Source organism: Anser brachyrhynchus, assembly GCF_964034855.1.
Source record: "Anser brachyrhynchus genome assembly, chromosome: 10".
Taxonomy (NCBI): Eukaryota; Metazoa; Chordata; class Aves; order Anseriformes; family Anatidae; genus Anser; species Anser brachyrhynchus.
Window position 1 is genome coordinate 18,307,328 of NC_137705.1, and position 17,635 is coordinate 18,324,962.

General features: G+C 38.9%; 1 protein-coding gene across 28 annotated transcripts in view; it reads left to right on the plus strand.

Moving 5' to 3' along the window:
* Nucleotides 1-17,635, plus strand: part of ATP2B2 (ATPase plasma membrane Ca2+ transporting 2) — a 415,848-nt gene that overhangs the window by 275,329 nt on the left and 122,884 nt on the right. For all 28 annotated transcript variants that reach the window (XM_080606728.1, XM_080606718.1, XM_080606717.1 and 25 more), the window contains one exon: nucleotides 17,142-17,339. In XM_080606728.1, coding sequence (XP_080462854.1) covers nucleotides 17,142-17,339 — 198 coding nt within the window. The remainder of the gene's footprint in view (nucleotides 1-17,141; nucleotides 17,340-17,635) is intronic.

Below are 17,635 nucleotides of genomic sequence, written 5' to 3' on the forward strand. Positions count from 1 at the left end.
TCCTTGCTATGAGGATAAACAAAACCTTCTGACCATCACTGGATTTTGTACAGACCACGAAGAGGTAAACCTGTGGTTGCCACTAGAGCGCTACAAGTTGGTATTTTTAATTTCCATCATTTGAATAGCACCGATACTAGGTGAGATAGGTGCCTGTAAGCATACAATCAGATGCTTTAAGCTGTGACTGTTGCCACCCTCTGTAGTTCCGGTCTGGTTTTCAGTGTCAACCCAGCTGTTTGTGTAACTGCACTAGCAAATAGGTTTGGAGACGCGCCCAGGTGGCTCAGGAGCTGACCGTAGGGTGGGCAGGGGAAAGGAGGTATTTTACACTTGGCTTTTGTACCACTATTGCACATGATCTTTAGGGGAAATGAATGAACTCACAGATACTCATTGTGACTTGTATGTAGCATTGGATATGCCAAATTAAGACGTAAATCACTTTCTTTTTAAATATGTTTGTGTTTTGCTGGTCTCCAATCGTGATTCAAATCCCAACTGTGCCAGGTAGTGGACTAATGTCTAATCATCATTTACAAGCATTTTGTGGGCATAGGAGAGGGAGAGAACACAAGAAGCTTTGATATCACACGGATCACAGATTATTAACGTTTATTGGGAAACAAACAGCCTGACAACCGTGCATGATTTTCAGGTAAATAAATATGTTCCAGAAAACATCCTGTGTTATCATTCCTGTAGCTACAGCTTCCAGACATATTGCTTCATCTATAGGAAGGCAAATTCCAAACACAATTTTCCTATTGGAAGAAATCCTCATGGTCTACCAAAGCACATGAACATTTGGTCCTCTGTTTCATACCAGTGGGAAAATTATACCCCAAAGTTTCAATAAATACAATACACTTTTAAAGGCATTTTTTTCTGAAAAGCAAATATCCAACCAGTAACCTACTGATGTAAGTGAAGAGCAAAGTAGCCTGCAAACAGCTTAATTAGCTGCCTGTTTGCAATTTATTTTCTCTTGTGCTCATTTGATTCAAATACTTCCTGCTGTCCGCTTCCCTCACCCCCCACCCCCCCACCCCCAAATGGCTGCTTGTAAGGGGAAAGCTTGGCTGTATTATTTTCCTACGCACAAATGAAATTGGGAATCGAGGAAGTGCTTTGGAAGCCAGGAAAATTAAATTGTAGGTACTTTTTTTTTTCTTTTTTTTTTTTTTTTTTTTTAAATAGCAAGAACACTGATTGCTTGGTGCTCCTTCCTCATGCCCCAGGAATCTCCCTGCTGTCCCTTGCACAGCAACGTCTCTCCATGGTTAATTCTGTATCACTCAGCTCTATTTTCTGCCAGTAAAATGAGTGCTGTAGCAGAGTGAGTCATGGCTGTAGAAAGTCATTTCAAGGACAAGTCAAGGATGTTGACGGCAGCAGCTTGATAAAGCCAGGATTTGAGACTGGTTCAACTGTCTTCAGCCTCAAGGAATTCCAATTTATGAAGCTGAGGCCTCGGTAGTGAAGCCACAGTTTCTAAAATAAACTAAGGAAAAATCTTGGGATGCAGTTTCCTGCTGAGATTTTGTATTTGGGTCCTATGACATTGCACGAAGCAGCATTACATAAAGCATAGCAGATGCACTCCAGATTAATGGGGGGGAAGGGGGAAGTGTATAAAAAATAATGTGCAATGAAACCATAGCAGAGGAGAGAACATCTTAAAGATATATTATAAGGAAAAATAATTTCCAAGGTGGGGACTGACACGGAGAATTAGTAACAGTGTCAGCCTGGCACTGTCACTTAAAAAAAAAGACATAAAAATATTTACAGCAATTTTACATAAGATTTAAAATTACCCCTGTTTGCCGTGATGCATTTGTCCTAGCAAGTGTGGTGTACTGCAATGGAAGGGAGGGCAGGAGGGTCTCTGGGTGCCCAGCTGTGGGCAGGGAGCTCCTTGTGGCAGCAGCAAGTGCTGGGTAGAATGCTTGTGTCCTGAGCCCCCTGCACAGCCCTGCTCCAAAACTGCTGCTTACCTCAGAAGTGGATCAAGCTGTAAATTAAGTTTTTATAAAGTGAAGTAGTCCTAAAAAAATCTGCATCTTAACTGCAGCTGGAAATAGTGCCTGTGACTGTCAGCCACCAAGTGAGGACACCACAGGTGTCAGGGCAGGTCACTGGCCTGCACAGGTGCACGCAGAGTCCTGCGGGGGGTGCATGGCTATTGCTGAAGCCTGGGCTGCTATGGGGCTTTGCTTTTGTTACCTGATCAGGGCTAGGTGAGTTTAGGGCTGTGACTGCGAACTGCGCATGTTGGGGGGGCAGAAGCCCAGATGCTGCAAGCAGGCAGAGCAGTCCTTTCTAGCGAGGGAAATGGAGAACACAATGATGAATGCCCAGGGCACCATTTTTATTTTTATTTTTTTTTGAGAAAATTAGTCTGTATTTGTTCTGGTTAGATATTATTGAATGTGTTCATGTACATTGCTTTTAAATAACCTTGTAGTGATAAGGTAAAAGTATATTAGGTGGACTGGACTGATATTTTGCATCATTTAAAGTTATCAGCCATCTTCAACCATTGGCAGAGGAATGTAATGTATGTATTTCACATTACATAGATCCAGTGTTTTGGTGCGGGTGAGCCCAAAAGGATGCACAAGCTCTGTGAAACGTTCTCATACGCTTGTTTTCATTGGTGCAGATGACAGTGTTCGTGTACATCATCCTGACTGCACGTGAGAGTGCGGTAGATACTTATTTATAGATTAAACCCTGCGTTTTTATAGCATTAGAATTATAACAAATGAACAAACTGGATGAACTAAAGATCAATTTCAAGACCCAGAACCTTTCATCTTAGCTCACTATGATTAAATTCTGCATGACACTGGATTACCCCTCCATGGCAAATCAGTCCAGTCCAGATGTAGGGGGAAAGGTGAGGGGATCGAACATAATTGGTACCCTTGTTGAATGAATTGCTTAGGTATCAAGATCTGAATGAAACTGTAATCCCTTCTCACTTTTACCAGGCAGGTCTGATAGGTCAGAGTTTGGTAGGTCAGTGTAAAAGGAGCCTGAATTACCCATCCTGGGCTGTATCAGTCCTCTGAGGCTTGGCAGACAGTGAACTTAAGATGCACTAAGCTTAATTGCAAATAAAGACTGTGATACAAACAAAGCTCAGGAAGTTAAAAGATTAATGCTGTCTTTTTATTTTATGCAAGCCTTCTTCCTGTTTCCATAATAATAGGAATTGTTTATTTTTCCAATAAGTTCTAAAATCTTGAGGACACATAAATGGAAAGCAATGTTGGTACTTGGTATTAATGGTCTCGCATAAGTCTTCCTTTTGAAGCTTTGTTCGCTGCTATTTTTCATTATAATTAAACAAAGTATATTTTCTTAAGATTTCCAAAGTCCTGCAATATTTTGTTTTCATGAAAGAGCTTTTCTTGAATGTCATTCATAAGCTTGCAAAATATGTAGCATTCCATAGCCATCTTTGAAAGCATCAGATCTGACAGTATATGGATATTGCTACACACCGTTCATCTGAAATTTTATGTATTTTGTGCTCATGCTTCTCATAAAAAAAATAAATATGGGTGTGTAAAGTTAAATAACAATTGTGGCATCAGAGGATATGAAATTTCTCTAAAGTGAGTAAGAAGTTTCAAGGAGAAAGAACTGTGGTAAGCTGTAGAAACTGAGAGGGAAGAAGGAAGAGCTACCTGATATTTATCAGTGGCATTGGTTTCTTTGAGATAAAGGGGAAAGTAAGGAATCTGGAAAAGGATACAAAGGGAAGAGGGAAGGTCTGATAAGATTAGCTTCAGAATGAGCAAAAGACATAGGAGGCAAATAGGGAGAAAGGGAAAAATATAAACAAGTTTAACAGAAGGCAGAACAGAATTAGGGCACTAGAGAGAGGGGGAAAAACTCTGCCTTAGAGTGTCCTGAATATTTCAGCATGCCCATTCGGTTCATCTCTGTTCACCACTTACATAACCTGTAGAAAATAAATGCATGCTCAAGATGTCTGCCTGAAAGGAATGACTTCAGCCTCGGCCCTGTTCATCACATTGAAAAGCTTTTCAAGCACTTTCTGTGTTAATCAAAATTATTTCATACAATAATAATAATATGTTATCAGTACTATTTAAACTGATAATATTCTCTAAATGTTGATAAAACAGACATCAAAAGTTTCTGATTTTCATGTGTTTCTCTTGTTCAGTGTTAATGTGTGCCATGCTTAAGGAATGTATTAATTATATTTATATATATTTATCCCGCAATGACAATCCTCTAGGCCCAGTCTTCATTAATGAATAATGATGGAACAGATTAGGCAGTTGGGTCATTTTATCCTTTAAGTGAGATGAAGAGTCCTGAAGAGAATGCTGCATTGCAGCTATAAACAAAATGGTTTCACAGTTGACAAAATACTTTTGAATCATATTTTGAGTTTCTGAAATCATCCAGGTTTTTTGAAAGATTGCCAATTTCCCCAACCATTTTGGTTAGAAAAGGGATATATATATATATATTTAAAGATCTATTCCAATTACTTCTGTTCTATGAACTTGGTAACCTGAGGCTGAATAAAAATATAGCTGCTTATCATGACTAAGAATAAATTCTAAATTATGAGGGGCTGCTCCATTTATAGGACAGTTGGACATAGGCAAAAAGTCGAAAGTCACTTTTCTGTTGCTCTGCTTGTAGGCTCATGCCATGTTTCAGTGTGCACATCCTCCATTGACTGAGTAGGGAATTTAATGGAGTCTCTGAGCAGTGGTTATATAAATATATGCCTCTGTTACAGCATGACAAAATGTCCTTGAGTGAATTCTGCCCCATTTTGATATAATGATAAAGTTGGTTTTACTTGCTTTTCTTTAATCTCTTTTTCTGCTTCTCCATGTCTCAGTATTCTCGTTTCTCTTATTTGAAAGAATTTACTTCTAATTTGGTAAAGTAAATTACTATGTTCTTCTGCTGCCTGATGTGTGGCTTCAGCTCCAAATAACTGTATTGCCATCACTGTGGCAAGAGGAAGTATTTGTCTCTAGCAGCAGCTTTGAAGCTGAGGGGAAAGTGGTTTAAATCTCAGACTCAGTCTAAGGGATTTACTTATTTTAGCATGTGGATTTATTCTGGAACATCTTTCCCCAATTAACCATTATGGATTAACTCTTTGTATGGATGGTCTTATTTTGGATTAAGAGTGCCTCTTCCCAGTTGAGCTGGATTAAGCAAAGCAATGAATTAATGGGCTGGAATGAAAACGAATCAGCTAGCACAATGTAAACATAGGTAACTGCTGTGCAATGAAAATAGTTAAGCCATAGATTCATTAAGTAACTTCTAATTTGAGATCTCATTTTAAATACAAATTTAAGCTTCCAAATATTTAATGAAGGTTAATTAATAACTGTAGGGGTTATTTTGGCGACATTAAGAAAATGTGATTTTTGTTTACTTGCTTAAACTGTCCAGGGATGCTTGTTAATATGAATTTGTTGCTTCTATTATTATTATACAGTATAATATTTTGATTTCTGCTAATGTGTCTAGAACAAATTCCTAAGTATTTGTAATGTGAACATTCTTCTGTCAGAGCTTTGTTGCAGAATTGCCTTATCTTCTCTTGAGATTCCACTTGCCAAAAGATGCGTGAGGTTTTCAACTTCTCAAACCATAGAAGACAAAATAGGGAAGAGTAATTCTTAACATAAAGAACGCACAGATACTGTGACCAAGTAAATTGAGAGATTTGAATACAAATGCTTTCCATTTTGATGTCTTCTTGAACAGATCTTCTTTATAATTGGGCAATTTTCAGTGTCTTCTTGGATTGCCAGATATCTGTATAGAATCCTTTGTATCCTTAAAATATTTCCTACTTCTGTTGTCAATGAGAAATGGGGTCTGGATATGAAATCCATTTCTTTCAGGATCTTCCAGGGTATGTGCTTGCTACACACCCTTACTCCTCCTGTCTCATGCTTGCCTCTGCTACCTTGAATTCCCAGAGGTCTGAGCTAACCCATTTCAGTTGCTGTAGTTAATTGAATGCCCTCCCATGTGAGAGGGTTTCCACGTCAGCCGTAAGATGTGAGATGAGATGCGGATCAGTCAGAGTCTCAGTTTTCTACAGAATATGCAGTGGAAGTTATGTACTCAATAAACAGTGGAAAACAGGTTGGTGAGATTCATCTCTTTTGCCGCTGAAATTCATCTGTGGAGAAAACTTAGGAACAAACCTTCGTTAAGTCTTATGTGTTCTACAATATTTCTATTAAGATTTGATTTTGAAGTGGGACCAGTTTGTTGTGTTATGTGTTGTCCTTGACTGGCTCTGACTTGCACTCTTATTGCAGCTGGTGACAAGGAACTCCTTCCTTGAGGTACTTACAATTTAATTTAGTATTTGCTTTGCACTGGAAAAGAATCTGGAGAACTTCATTAGTGATTACTGCATTCAGATAAGGTTAGTTATGCTGAGAGATAATCAACGTGATTGACAATATATTTTTCATATTGCGAGAGTCTATTCTTTATGTTTTTTTAAATGTGCTAAATTAGGAAAAGTCTGTGGGTGTTGAGTTCCTAACAGAATTCTATTGCACGTGAGGATAAGAATAAAATAATGCTATATCCCGCACTACATCTTGGGATTGCTTTGGTTGCCATTTATACTTGCTAGTCATTTAAAAATAAGAGTCAAGAAAACTTTGACACTTCTCACAGCATTAGAAAAGGCATCTCTTGGTATTACACCCCTGTTATTATGCTTTACACAAGGCTGAGAACTCTTTGAAGGCATCTCATGAGGTCTGTTCCGATGGTTCCATCAGCCCAACTAAAACACTGCTGCTGCTGATGAATCCTCTTCTTTGCTCTACTGCTCTTTTACACCCAGACAGTTTTCAAAAATTTAATTAACTAATTACTATCAGACTGGAAAGTCTTGGGACTTTCTTCTCTTCAAATCTTTTCTTAATTCATGTAGGAAATCGGGCAGTTGGGAGCTTGTTTGACTTGCTAAATTAGCAGTGCCCACTGTCTCTAAACTTTGTATATATCTGTTTGGTTATGAGGTGTTCAGTGTAATAGTATTCATTCTGGCACCTTTGGATGAATTTTTACAGCTTCTTTCGTTTTTATTGTCCTTCCAAGTCTGTGGTACTTAATTCTACAGGAAAGACAGATGATGAGTTAAAGGATGGGTCTCACTTGTTTCTGAAGAGGATGGAGACAGGTAACACTGAATGCAATGCAGAGTGTTATGCAGGTAACAGCTCACAGTGTGTGCACTACGTTTGAGGTTTCAAAGGTCTAATTATTTTAATGTTCCTGAGCAACAGGATATGATCCATTGGATGCTCAAAATACATCTTATTTTCTTACTGTCTCCTCACAAGTTGGGCATTGTGGTTTAAGTGACATCATTGTCACATGCAGGAGTATAGTGGCATTTAATGTTGCTTGCAGATGGCATAATGATCATAGCACTCTTTTTCTTCAGTGTTCTCACTTTTTTTTTTTTTTTTTTAGATACCTTGAATACTCTCCCAAATGCACAGCAGCTTAAGATACACTACAGCAAGTGCTCTGCCTCTTGCATAGGCACAGCTTGAAGAGGGTACAGTTGCTGTGCAGCTGACAAGCTGACATTGCTCACAGGAAAAGCAGATGACACTGAGAAAGATAACAAAGATAGCAATGAAATTAAGAGCTGCCAAGTAGCAGTACTTGGAGGTAACACCTCTGAAAAACACAGCTCACTGATTTTTATTTTTTAAAGTAAGGGTGGGAGGAGAGAGAATCATGCTATAGAAGCAGACTTAGTAAAGCGGGAGTTTTTGGCATTTTTATCCTGTCTCCCTAGTGGACATCACAATAATATGTCTCTGTCTTCAGAACATACGATTTTTCTTGTTATTTATTTTAATATATTTGTGTAAATTCATATATATAAATATCTATATGAGGAGTGAGCTACCTAAACCTACAAATTCTTGGCCTCATCCACAAGAAACCTCTCTTCCATACTCTTGTTGTTATGAGAGCATATGCTATTTAGCTATGTTACTTTTAGCCTTTCTTATGAACTTCATCAAAGAAATATGAACGATAGACCCTTGGAACTGCCTATACTAAAGAGTTATGGTGATTGCAGTGACAAATAATAAGAGTAAAGATCCAAGAAAGAGATGTGTGGATCTTTCAGGCTAGTGCATACAGGCCTAGTGCGTTTTCAGTGCGTACAGGCCTAATGATGTCCTGACTCAAAAGTCTGTGATGAGAAATGTGAAAAATCAAAGCTGAAGGCTCTTTATCATTATGAACAGTAGGCAGTCTAGCAGCTAATCTTTTAATTCTGGATTTCTTTGTGGTGGTGTTATTTAATAGCAGGAGTCCCTGGGCTCAGTGTCAGTGGTGTCACCCTCACTAGCTATTTGCAGTAAGTATAGGACTGGGCACACGTGCAGGTGGAAATGTGGCTCCATTTTCTTTTCTCTCTCTCTACTGTTAGGTCAGGATCCCGAGCGTGGCCCTGATGTTGTTCCCTGCTCTACCACTTGCCCACAGCTACCTCAGGTCCCGATGGGGGCCGGGGGTAGTTACCTGTTCGGCTGCGCTCACCCCAGGGCTCAGAGGAGCGCCTGCACACGCAAAGCTCGCAGCTGGCAGGAGATGCCTTCATGCAGGCACCTCCCTGAGCTGTACGATTCCCTTAGGACTGTGACTGATGGTGGTGTTTCTGCTGGGGGACTTGCATTCCCCCAGGCTGCAGTGTATCTGCGCAGCCAGGCTGAAGCTGCCTCTGTAGCAACCTTGCTTGTTTGTCACCAGCACTGCTCAGACCGTGGTTTGGGAACGAAGAATCGCAGATTGATTTCAGGGCCTGTTTTCCCTTTCCTTCATCCCTGTGATTGCTGTTAGCAACATGCGTGAAATGAAGAATTTCTGTGTAGGGTCCAGTGAGAGTGATGGTAAGCGGTTATGAAGGTGTGTTAATTATGGAAGGCTTTCAACTTTTTTTTTTTTTTATGTGCTTATTTACTTCTTGCTCTTTTCATTATCTGAGACCTTGGATCTTCTCTGTTAAACTCACATGGTTGCTTTTCCCTGCGATTACCCAATTCATATGTTAGGGCTTTTCCACCCTGATCCTACAGGATAGCCAGTGAGTGCTCTTCTAAGCTGTAGTAAGTCTTGCTTGATTTGATTTGAAAGCAAGAAAAAGCTTTCAAATGATCTGGAACAATCATATTATAACACAGCATTTTAACACCATGTTTTTGATAGTATTTCCCTCATACTCTCTGTCAACTTCATTGAAATAGCCACATCTTACACTTCTACACTTAAATAGGAAATTGGACCTTTGTGGGTGACATAGAAGCCTGTGCAGAGGGCACTTGTACACTATAAGTCATAATGTCAGAGTAAAATACTATCTTTTGTTTAAATAACCAAAAAAGACATTTGAATAAACAATCTCTAGGCTTTGACTACATTTTCAGTTATCTGCCTATATTTTTTTCTGGAGAAAGGGATAAAAACCATTCCCATTACCCCAATCCCTCTGCCTCTCTTACAAAAAGCCCCAGAACTGGTAAGCTGCTGAGGATATGTGGTACTGAGCCAAGCCCACAGTGCGCAGCATCTGTGGGGTGTCCCGCCGGCTTGGGAATGGCTTAGCTGCAGGAAAGCCCCTCCATAGTGTTTTGGTTAACTGTCAATGCTAGATGAAGATCTGCACTGATATTTTTAATATGTAATGCAACAAGGAAGTCTGCATGAGTTTATTATCTGGTAGGTGCTGGGTGGAAGGTATACCTGCTTGATCATTAGTACTTGGTAGTATTGTGGCACAGTCTGTAGCAACTTTATTGTACCTCATACTACCCCAACAGAACAAAAGAAAACCATCTGTGATGCACAGGATGAGACATGTAAATGGTGTAATGACACTTGAGAGGAGTAAAAGCTGAAGAAATGATTTCTGGTGGTGTGATCTTTCTGCCTCCCCTCTCAACAGCTGTACTCCTTCCGACCGCAGTACAAATGTAAATGAGAAATCCTAATCCCTCTTCTTACATACTGGACCTTCAGCTCTCATTGAAGACACTGTTACCAGCCTTTGCAGAAAGCTTTTCGGTGTCTGTTCAGGCAAGAATAATATTGGTCATCTGTTAGGATGCAGATCCTGCCTTTAATATTTGATATGTTGTCTGTTGCCTTGATGTAGACTCATGGTAATGCCCTGCACACTAGTCCAGTCATTAGATTATTATGAAATTGGAGCATGTCTTTCAGATGTGTGGCTTTTTTTGGCTACATTACAGTCAGTATCGGGAACCATTTCTGTGTTGCTGCTATTAGTTATCTTAGGTAAATTATTTGTTTCTGGTTAATAACTTCTCTTCAAAGTAATTTTACTAGAAAAAGAAATTAGAAGAAAGTAGAAGACAGAAGAAATAAAACCAAAATGGCTAGATGGAGGAAATGAATGAAACCTGTCTCCGAGCATTCAGTGCTTCTTGGCAGCAATAAATACTGCATGGTATCTTGCAGCTGAGTGTAAATCAGGAGTCCCAGGAGGTGGGAGTTCACTCTCCTGAACTGCCACCACTGGGGCAAGAACTGCAGCCTTTCTCTGTCTCATAAGGCTGAGATTAATTTTTGCTCATCCATTTCTACACCTAGAAGGAGAGTGAGGGAGACAAACTCATTGTAGAAATGCTATTTGTTGTTATTTATCTGTTCCTATCATTCACATTAGATGTGTCAGCATACAGAATAGGATGTTAAGCTCTTCAGTTACTTTATTTAAAAACGAAGAACAAAACAGATCTTAGGAGATGTTATGTACTTGGTGTAGCTTCAGAGTGATAGTTTTGGATGCAACTGCAATGGTGAAGACTTATGTAAAGGTTTTTGTAGTCAGCTTGAAGCTGTACAGACACTGCAGGGTGGCAGCTGAAGCCGGGGCAGGAGGCAAGAGGACAGGACATGGTGACTTGGCCGGTCGTCGCTGTCGGATGCGAAGAGGGTGGATGATTAATGGAGAAGCAGAGGGGCAGTTAATTCATTTCCTGGTTCTGCCTCTTCTGTGTACCTCTCCTCTGTATGCTGGCTATTCAGCTCTGGCTGTGAAGCACTTGGCTCAGGGGGGTTTTGAATCCTGTAAAGGTCGGTTGGCAGCACTGCCAGCGGGACTTGTAGCAATAGTAGCGTCAGCAGGGTAAAGCTTCCAGGACACGTGCTGGATGATTTGTGATTCCAAAGGCTTTTAAAATTTATACAGATTTCTTACAATTTATGTAAACAAACATAAGCAAGTGATATTAATGAAAACAGGTAATGAGATTCATTACGCTTTACAGTCAGCTTTGTTGTTCTGAGATTAGAAGGAAATTATTATTCATTGAGGTTCATTCACTGGTGAAATTCAAATTCAGCTTGCTGAAACTAGTAAATGCTCTCATTACTTCCCTACTGATAGACTGGCTTCTCTTAACTGATTTTATTTAAGATGCTCTAAACAGAATTTCAATGGACTACATGAAAGAATTTTTCAAGCATATGATAAAATGATACATGATAAAACTAGGAGGTCACAGAGGCGTCCATTCTAGGTGTGAATGCGTGTCTGATGCCTTTGTAGTATTAAAAAGTAAATAAACAAATTGTGCTAGCAAAACAGGTAGTTTAGTGCAACATATTTCTTTGGCAAAGCTGGTACCAAAGCAGGTGTTTGTTTTGCTTAGACACCCTTTAAACAAGGGTCACAAAGATTTCATGACCTAGTAAGCTGTGTGAGACTACTGATGTTGCATTACAGCATAGTGCTTGTTGACATCTTTGTACATAAGAGAAAAAATACACCTTCCTGAGCCTTTGTTCAAAACCATAACAATAATCATTTTGTTGCCAATGGTTCCTTGCCTTCCCCAGTTTCTTAGATAGGGATGGTTGCCTAAGGCAGATCTCAAACTAAATCTCCTAGTTACTAGCTATTTGTTTGAATTAAAAATTTTACATTTCCAGCTCTTTCCCTCACAAGATTGATAGTACTTCTTAGATTGAAGTGGAAGAAATGAAGACCTGCTGTCAAGAGAGGCTTTGTCAAGGGAGAAAAGAAGAGTAGTACACATAAATTTGTTTCTAAAGCCTGAGAATGGAATCCCATTAAAAATGTAAAATGAGATTGTGGGTTTGAATATTCTGTGTTAGAATAGCAGAATAACTGGGCTAGCGTTTCTAATCCCCACTGAATTTTAGAAAATTTACACACAATCTATAGAGGATGGCGGACCTGGGCAGATTATATTAAAGGGTTGTGTAGTAGTAGTAAAGGCAGGGATCATTTCATAGTTAAATGTGAAATAAATGGAACTTGTGAAACTAGGCAAAGAAATGAAATAATTACCAAAGTGATACTTTGTTTTGGTTTTCAGTTTCAGTGAACACCTAGGTAATGTCATGCTAGAAACGCTGATCATTTGAGGGTGCAGTTTGAGACTAGGGTGGTAGGAGCTTGACATGAAACATAGGTGTGTGTTCTCATAAGAAGAATTTATGCATGTCATGCATGTTGCATCTAACTGTCAGTAGAGTTAACTACCAAAAATAGTTGTGGGTTCATTTTTTTAACCTCTGAGTATTAATTTCAATAGAAATTCAATAATGTTGGTATTTGAAATTCCTTTTTTTTTTTTTTTTTTTCTCCAGACAGTCAGAAAATGTGGGGAAGAAGTTATAAAAGTAATTAATGGTTTGTTTGCACAATTAGTACAAATGTAATTTCTCCATTTTTCATCTCATAGTTTAAATGAACATGAACCTTTCTCTTAAGTTTTATTTATTTATTTATTTATTCACAGTTGTTGCTGTAGTAGTGATGTGCTTTTGCTGTTTTTGCAGCATCAAAATCAGAAGTTTGTGATGCTCCATTTGGTTGCAGTGGAGACGATTTTCAGGAGAAAAACAATTTTCCAGGAAGCATTCAGTGAAATGATGGGTTTATATTCAGTGTGCAATAACTGACAGATGTAGATAAGGAACAGGGAAAAACCATTAATTGTTGTTTCTGCAGATTTTTAATCATTCTCTCCCTCCAAAAAGCAACAATTGGAAAAAAAAAATCTGTGTTAAAAAGGCAAGCTGGATGAAAGAAGAAATCCATTTAATATACTGCAGAATATCATAGAAAATGCTTTCTAGCTAATCTTTTGTTCTTCACAAATTACAAATAGTTTTGGAGGAAAAGTTTTGGAAACAAACCTTAAGAAACTATTCAAGTGCAGTAATCAATTTTCACAGTATTTCTTAAACATGTGCATAATATTTGTAGACAAATTTGATATAAATCTGTACAATCATTCTAAAACACTTTGGTCAAGCAAAGAATTGTTGCATAGCCTCAACATACAAAAGTATTTTAAATATACATATATATATATAGATAGATATGTTTGTGTGGACACATGAATTTAAAACCAGCCTGTCTGTGACTTATCGTCATACAGAATACAGCATCGAATGCTTTTGCTAGTAACATTTGGATTCTGAGGTCGTATAGAACCGGTATCTCTGTTAACTTTTTTTTCTTCTTCAATTCCTCTTCATATAGAAATGATATTTCCTCTTGCTCTCATTTGCACTATTCTTTCATTATTGTCACAGCAGTCAATACACAGATTAAGGGACAAGTGAGGGAAAAAAAATATTCAAGAACAGTAGTGAAGTAAGTATGTGTAATAAGGGGGAGGGGAAAAAAGCAAATCTAGCAGCAGGAATGCCGTCTCCTGGTTAAAGTAATGGTGAGGACAGATGTCCACTTGCAGATCCTGCTGTGCTAATTGACGTTTTTACCATCTGCACTGCCTGTCAGCGTGCACTCGCTGGGAAGCAGCGTCCCGCAGATCTGCCAGTGCGACGAAGTGCGAGTGACCTCTCATCCTCTTCAAGCCGCAAAGTTTGGCTTGCTTAAACCACCTCTAGGACTATGTAAAGTAGTATCTCTGAATAAAAAGATTTGAAAAGATAAGGGGTGCCCCTGTGTACTTTCTTCTGGCAGTGCCATGGAGAATTGATGGAAGCTTTTGCAAAGTAAGCATCTTTGCCTCTGATTCTCAGTGCTGTTTCCCTTAGCAGTACCTCTGTGTACAGCTTTGACTTCTCTACATACTTTGTTGTCCCTTTCTGACCTTATTACCTCTGCAGTAACACTTAGGGCTGTTATGATGTGACTTCATCATCAGTCTTCAGATTTCTTCATGCTTTCCTTTCCCCTTTCTCTGGAAATCCAGGAGTTTGTCAGCTCCTGATATTCAGAGGGAGGGAAAAAATAATATGAATTGAATAGGGTTCTTAAAGTGAGGGCCACAGCTTGGGAGAATGGAAACCTTTTGGTTTGAACTGAACATTGAATGTCATTTTCCAGCATTTCTAAATAATTCACAAGAAAATAAATGCCATAGTTAAAGAAGAAAGTTAATAAAATTTATATCTAAAATTTATATCTAAAATCTAACATAGGTTACATAGACTGGAAAACAATGGTGGACATAGATTCTTTATGTCCAGCCTAGTCCTCAACCTTACGGTGCATAAATTTCAGTATCAGTGGACAATATGTGTGTTAGAGAAGCAGCAGCTCTTTGAGTTCCAGTCTCTCTCTTTCCTTTGCTTTGGAGGCTTCTTATTATGTACATATGAAATACCGTATGTGCTATGATCAGTAGCATAGGACAGGACATGCATACCTTTTGTGGCTTATTGACAATAAAATGCATAATGCAGTTTGCAAAGTGGTAAATTCATTGTAAAAGGCTAGGTAAATGTAATTAGGATTGTTCAAAACTAGGGCAGCTATTTCCTGTGCTGTTTCAGCCGTGGCTTCCCGCGGCTGAGTACCCAGTCATCTGCTTACCTGCTGGAGCTGGCCTGCTGCTGTGCACATATGTTCTGTGTTGGGAAATACTCCTTTTGAAGATGTATTTTTCTTCTGCTTTCCAGTATGCATTTGACGTCTTTCTGCTGCTTGTAGATGCATTATATGAACGTTTCTGCCAGAAATTCCTGCCACTGTCAACGGTGTTGATGCACTTTCCCCTTCATGTATGAAGTCAATGCGATATCTGGGGCAGGTTATGTTTTGGGGAACTAGTACAAATTGTGCATGCTATTTTTAGTGAAAACCCTGTTTTGTATTAAAGGGCTTTGCAGCCCTCTGGAAGCTGATCAAATTGGACTTGTTTCATTTCTCCTGAAGGTTTGTCCCTACGTCAGATCCCATCAGTGGTGAGTGACTCCTCTGATCTCCCACCTTTGTTGCCTTAACTTCTCTGATTTACATTGGTTCACAAAAGGGTAACTACCCAAATGGCTCATCATCTGCTATTCACATTTCACAGGGGTAAAGCCTTTAGCCCACATTGGAAGCTGACTGAGAACTCACAGAGGAGCTGAGAAGTCTGACATGATTGTCTGAATTGCAGAGATGAGCATAGGCACACTTTGTAGTAGCTGCAACCTGTGTTGTAGTCTCACTAAGCAGTAGGTACTGAAAATTAAATTGAGCGAGGCAATAATAACTACAGCATGTCTTTACCTGGGAGGGGAGGATAGTGTTTCGTAGAAGCTGAAGGTGAAATGAAAGTTTGATGAGTTAACCAAGAGCCAGAAACTACACAGCAGTTGTAATTATATACTCGAAGTGAAAGGTGAGTCGGCTGTGGCTGTACTGTGGCAGGATTGATACGTTCAGCAAAGCATCACTTTGGTCTTGAGGAAATGATGCCTGGGCTGGTGCTTTCATCTGGCATGTGTGCACCGTGGTGCTGGGAACGGTAGTGCCAGTCCTCAATGGCTGGGACATAAAGCTGGGTGTCATTAGCATGTTAGGATCCTTGTTTCTTCTGCTTGGTGTCTTGGAGATGCTTGTAAGAGGGCTTTCCATTCTTCAGGTACCTGTAGTACAATGTACTTTAGAGGAAGGGAAGGAGTTACCTTGATCTGTGCAAGGAGAGGAGTGATGGGAAGCCTTACAACATGGGATGGTTTCCTCTTGCTCTCTTGCAAGCACCTTTGTAGCGGTCCTCTGAGGTCAACTCTCAGTGGAAATATTTTCATTGTCATCTTAGTGTGAATAAGTGTGAATAATTTTGTGTTGCTGATTGCATTCAAAACCTACAGTTTTGTAAATGTTTTAACAGATGGAAATATTATTTGACAGATACCTGTAACCTCTCTACTTTATTGCAGTTCCTTATGCTGCTGAGAGCAGTATATAGGCACAGTTATTCTACCTGAACACTTGCAAGTATTTTGTAGCTTTTTTTTTTTTTAACAGAAAAAGTGATAGACATGCACGGACTTGATATAATTAAAACACAGGGAAAAAAAAAAAAGCACCTAAGTGAAAGGTTGGAACTGTTCAGCACAGCTTCATTCACATTCTTACATTGCATCCTTACATTGAAATGCTCTTAACTTGAAGTATCATGCAGAAAACCTACGCTTTTATACAGATTTAAGGAACCTTTGTTTCCTTTTTCTTTACACTTATATCCTGTCACTGTGGCTGTATTCTCAGGGACAAAATTTGACACAGTTCACTCCAGCAATTATGTGACAGTACCTATGTAGCAAGAGCAGTTGCTTTGATGGAGAACATGACATGCTTTATTGAGTTTTACTTTGAGGTCATTAACCTGAGGTCTGAACAAAGATATGCTGCTTCTGATATTACCAAAAGCTGCCAACAGCTATTCCAGCCGCATCCCAAATAGATCATAAAGTCCAAATAAATTACGTTTTCAGAAGTCATTGCTTACATGTATATATGTTTGTATGTATATATATATATAGATCTTATTAAAGTAAGCCTAGTAATTCACAGACTGGTTTAGGAATAAAAGTGGCAGGAATTAGTGCTAAACAAAGTCCTTAAGGATACCGTTCAGAAAGTAAGGGCAAGTCATCTTGCAAAAGCAAAATATAAATGGAAAATCTGCCTGTTTGTTAATATGCCATGGTTGGTACAGCTTGTAGTTGTACTTGAAGAAATAATTTATAGAAAAGCAGATATAAATGGTTATTTTCTATTTCCCTGCATTTTTAATTTTTAATTTTTTAATTTACAGGATTAGCTGGCACTGCTGCAGATCTAGAAAAAAGAAAGCTTATTTTTGGGAAAAACTTCATTCCCCCAAAGAAGCCAAAAACATTCTTACAGCTAGTCTGGGAAGCGCTGCAGGACGTGACTCTTATAATCTTGGAAATTGCAGCCATCATATCTTTGGGGCTCTCATTTTACCAGCCACCTGGAGAAGGCAATGAAGGTAAAAAGAAACTCTTTATTGAAGTCGTTTGCATAGATTTAAGTGAAAATGGTCCTATATCTCAAATTAATTCCATCCCTACCCTCCGGAAGGTCACCAACAGGAAATTTCCATTTCATTTGTTCCTATTACCACTACATCTGGTAGTGATGTATTATTTGCATGCTTGACATTTCTTTATGCAAACGGTTGACCTTTGTGACGTGTGCTGAGTTAAAATCATAATATTCTTATAAAACTTGAGTATTTGTTTTCACATTTGAGCTTGTGGTTGGTGTTTATTAATCTTAGATTAT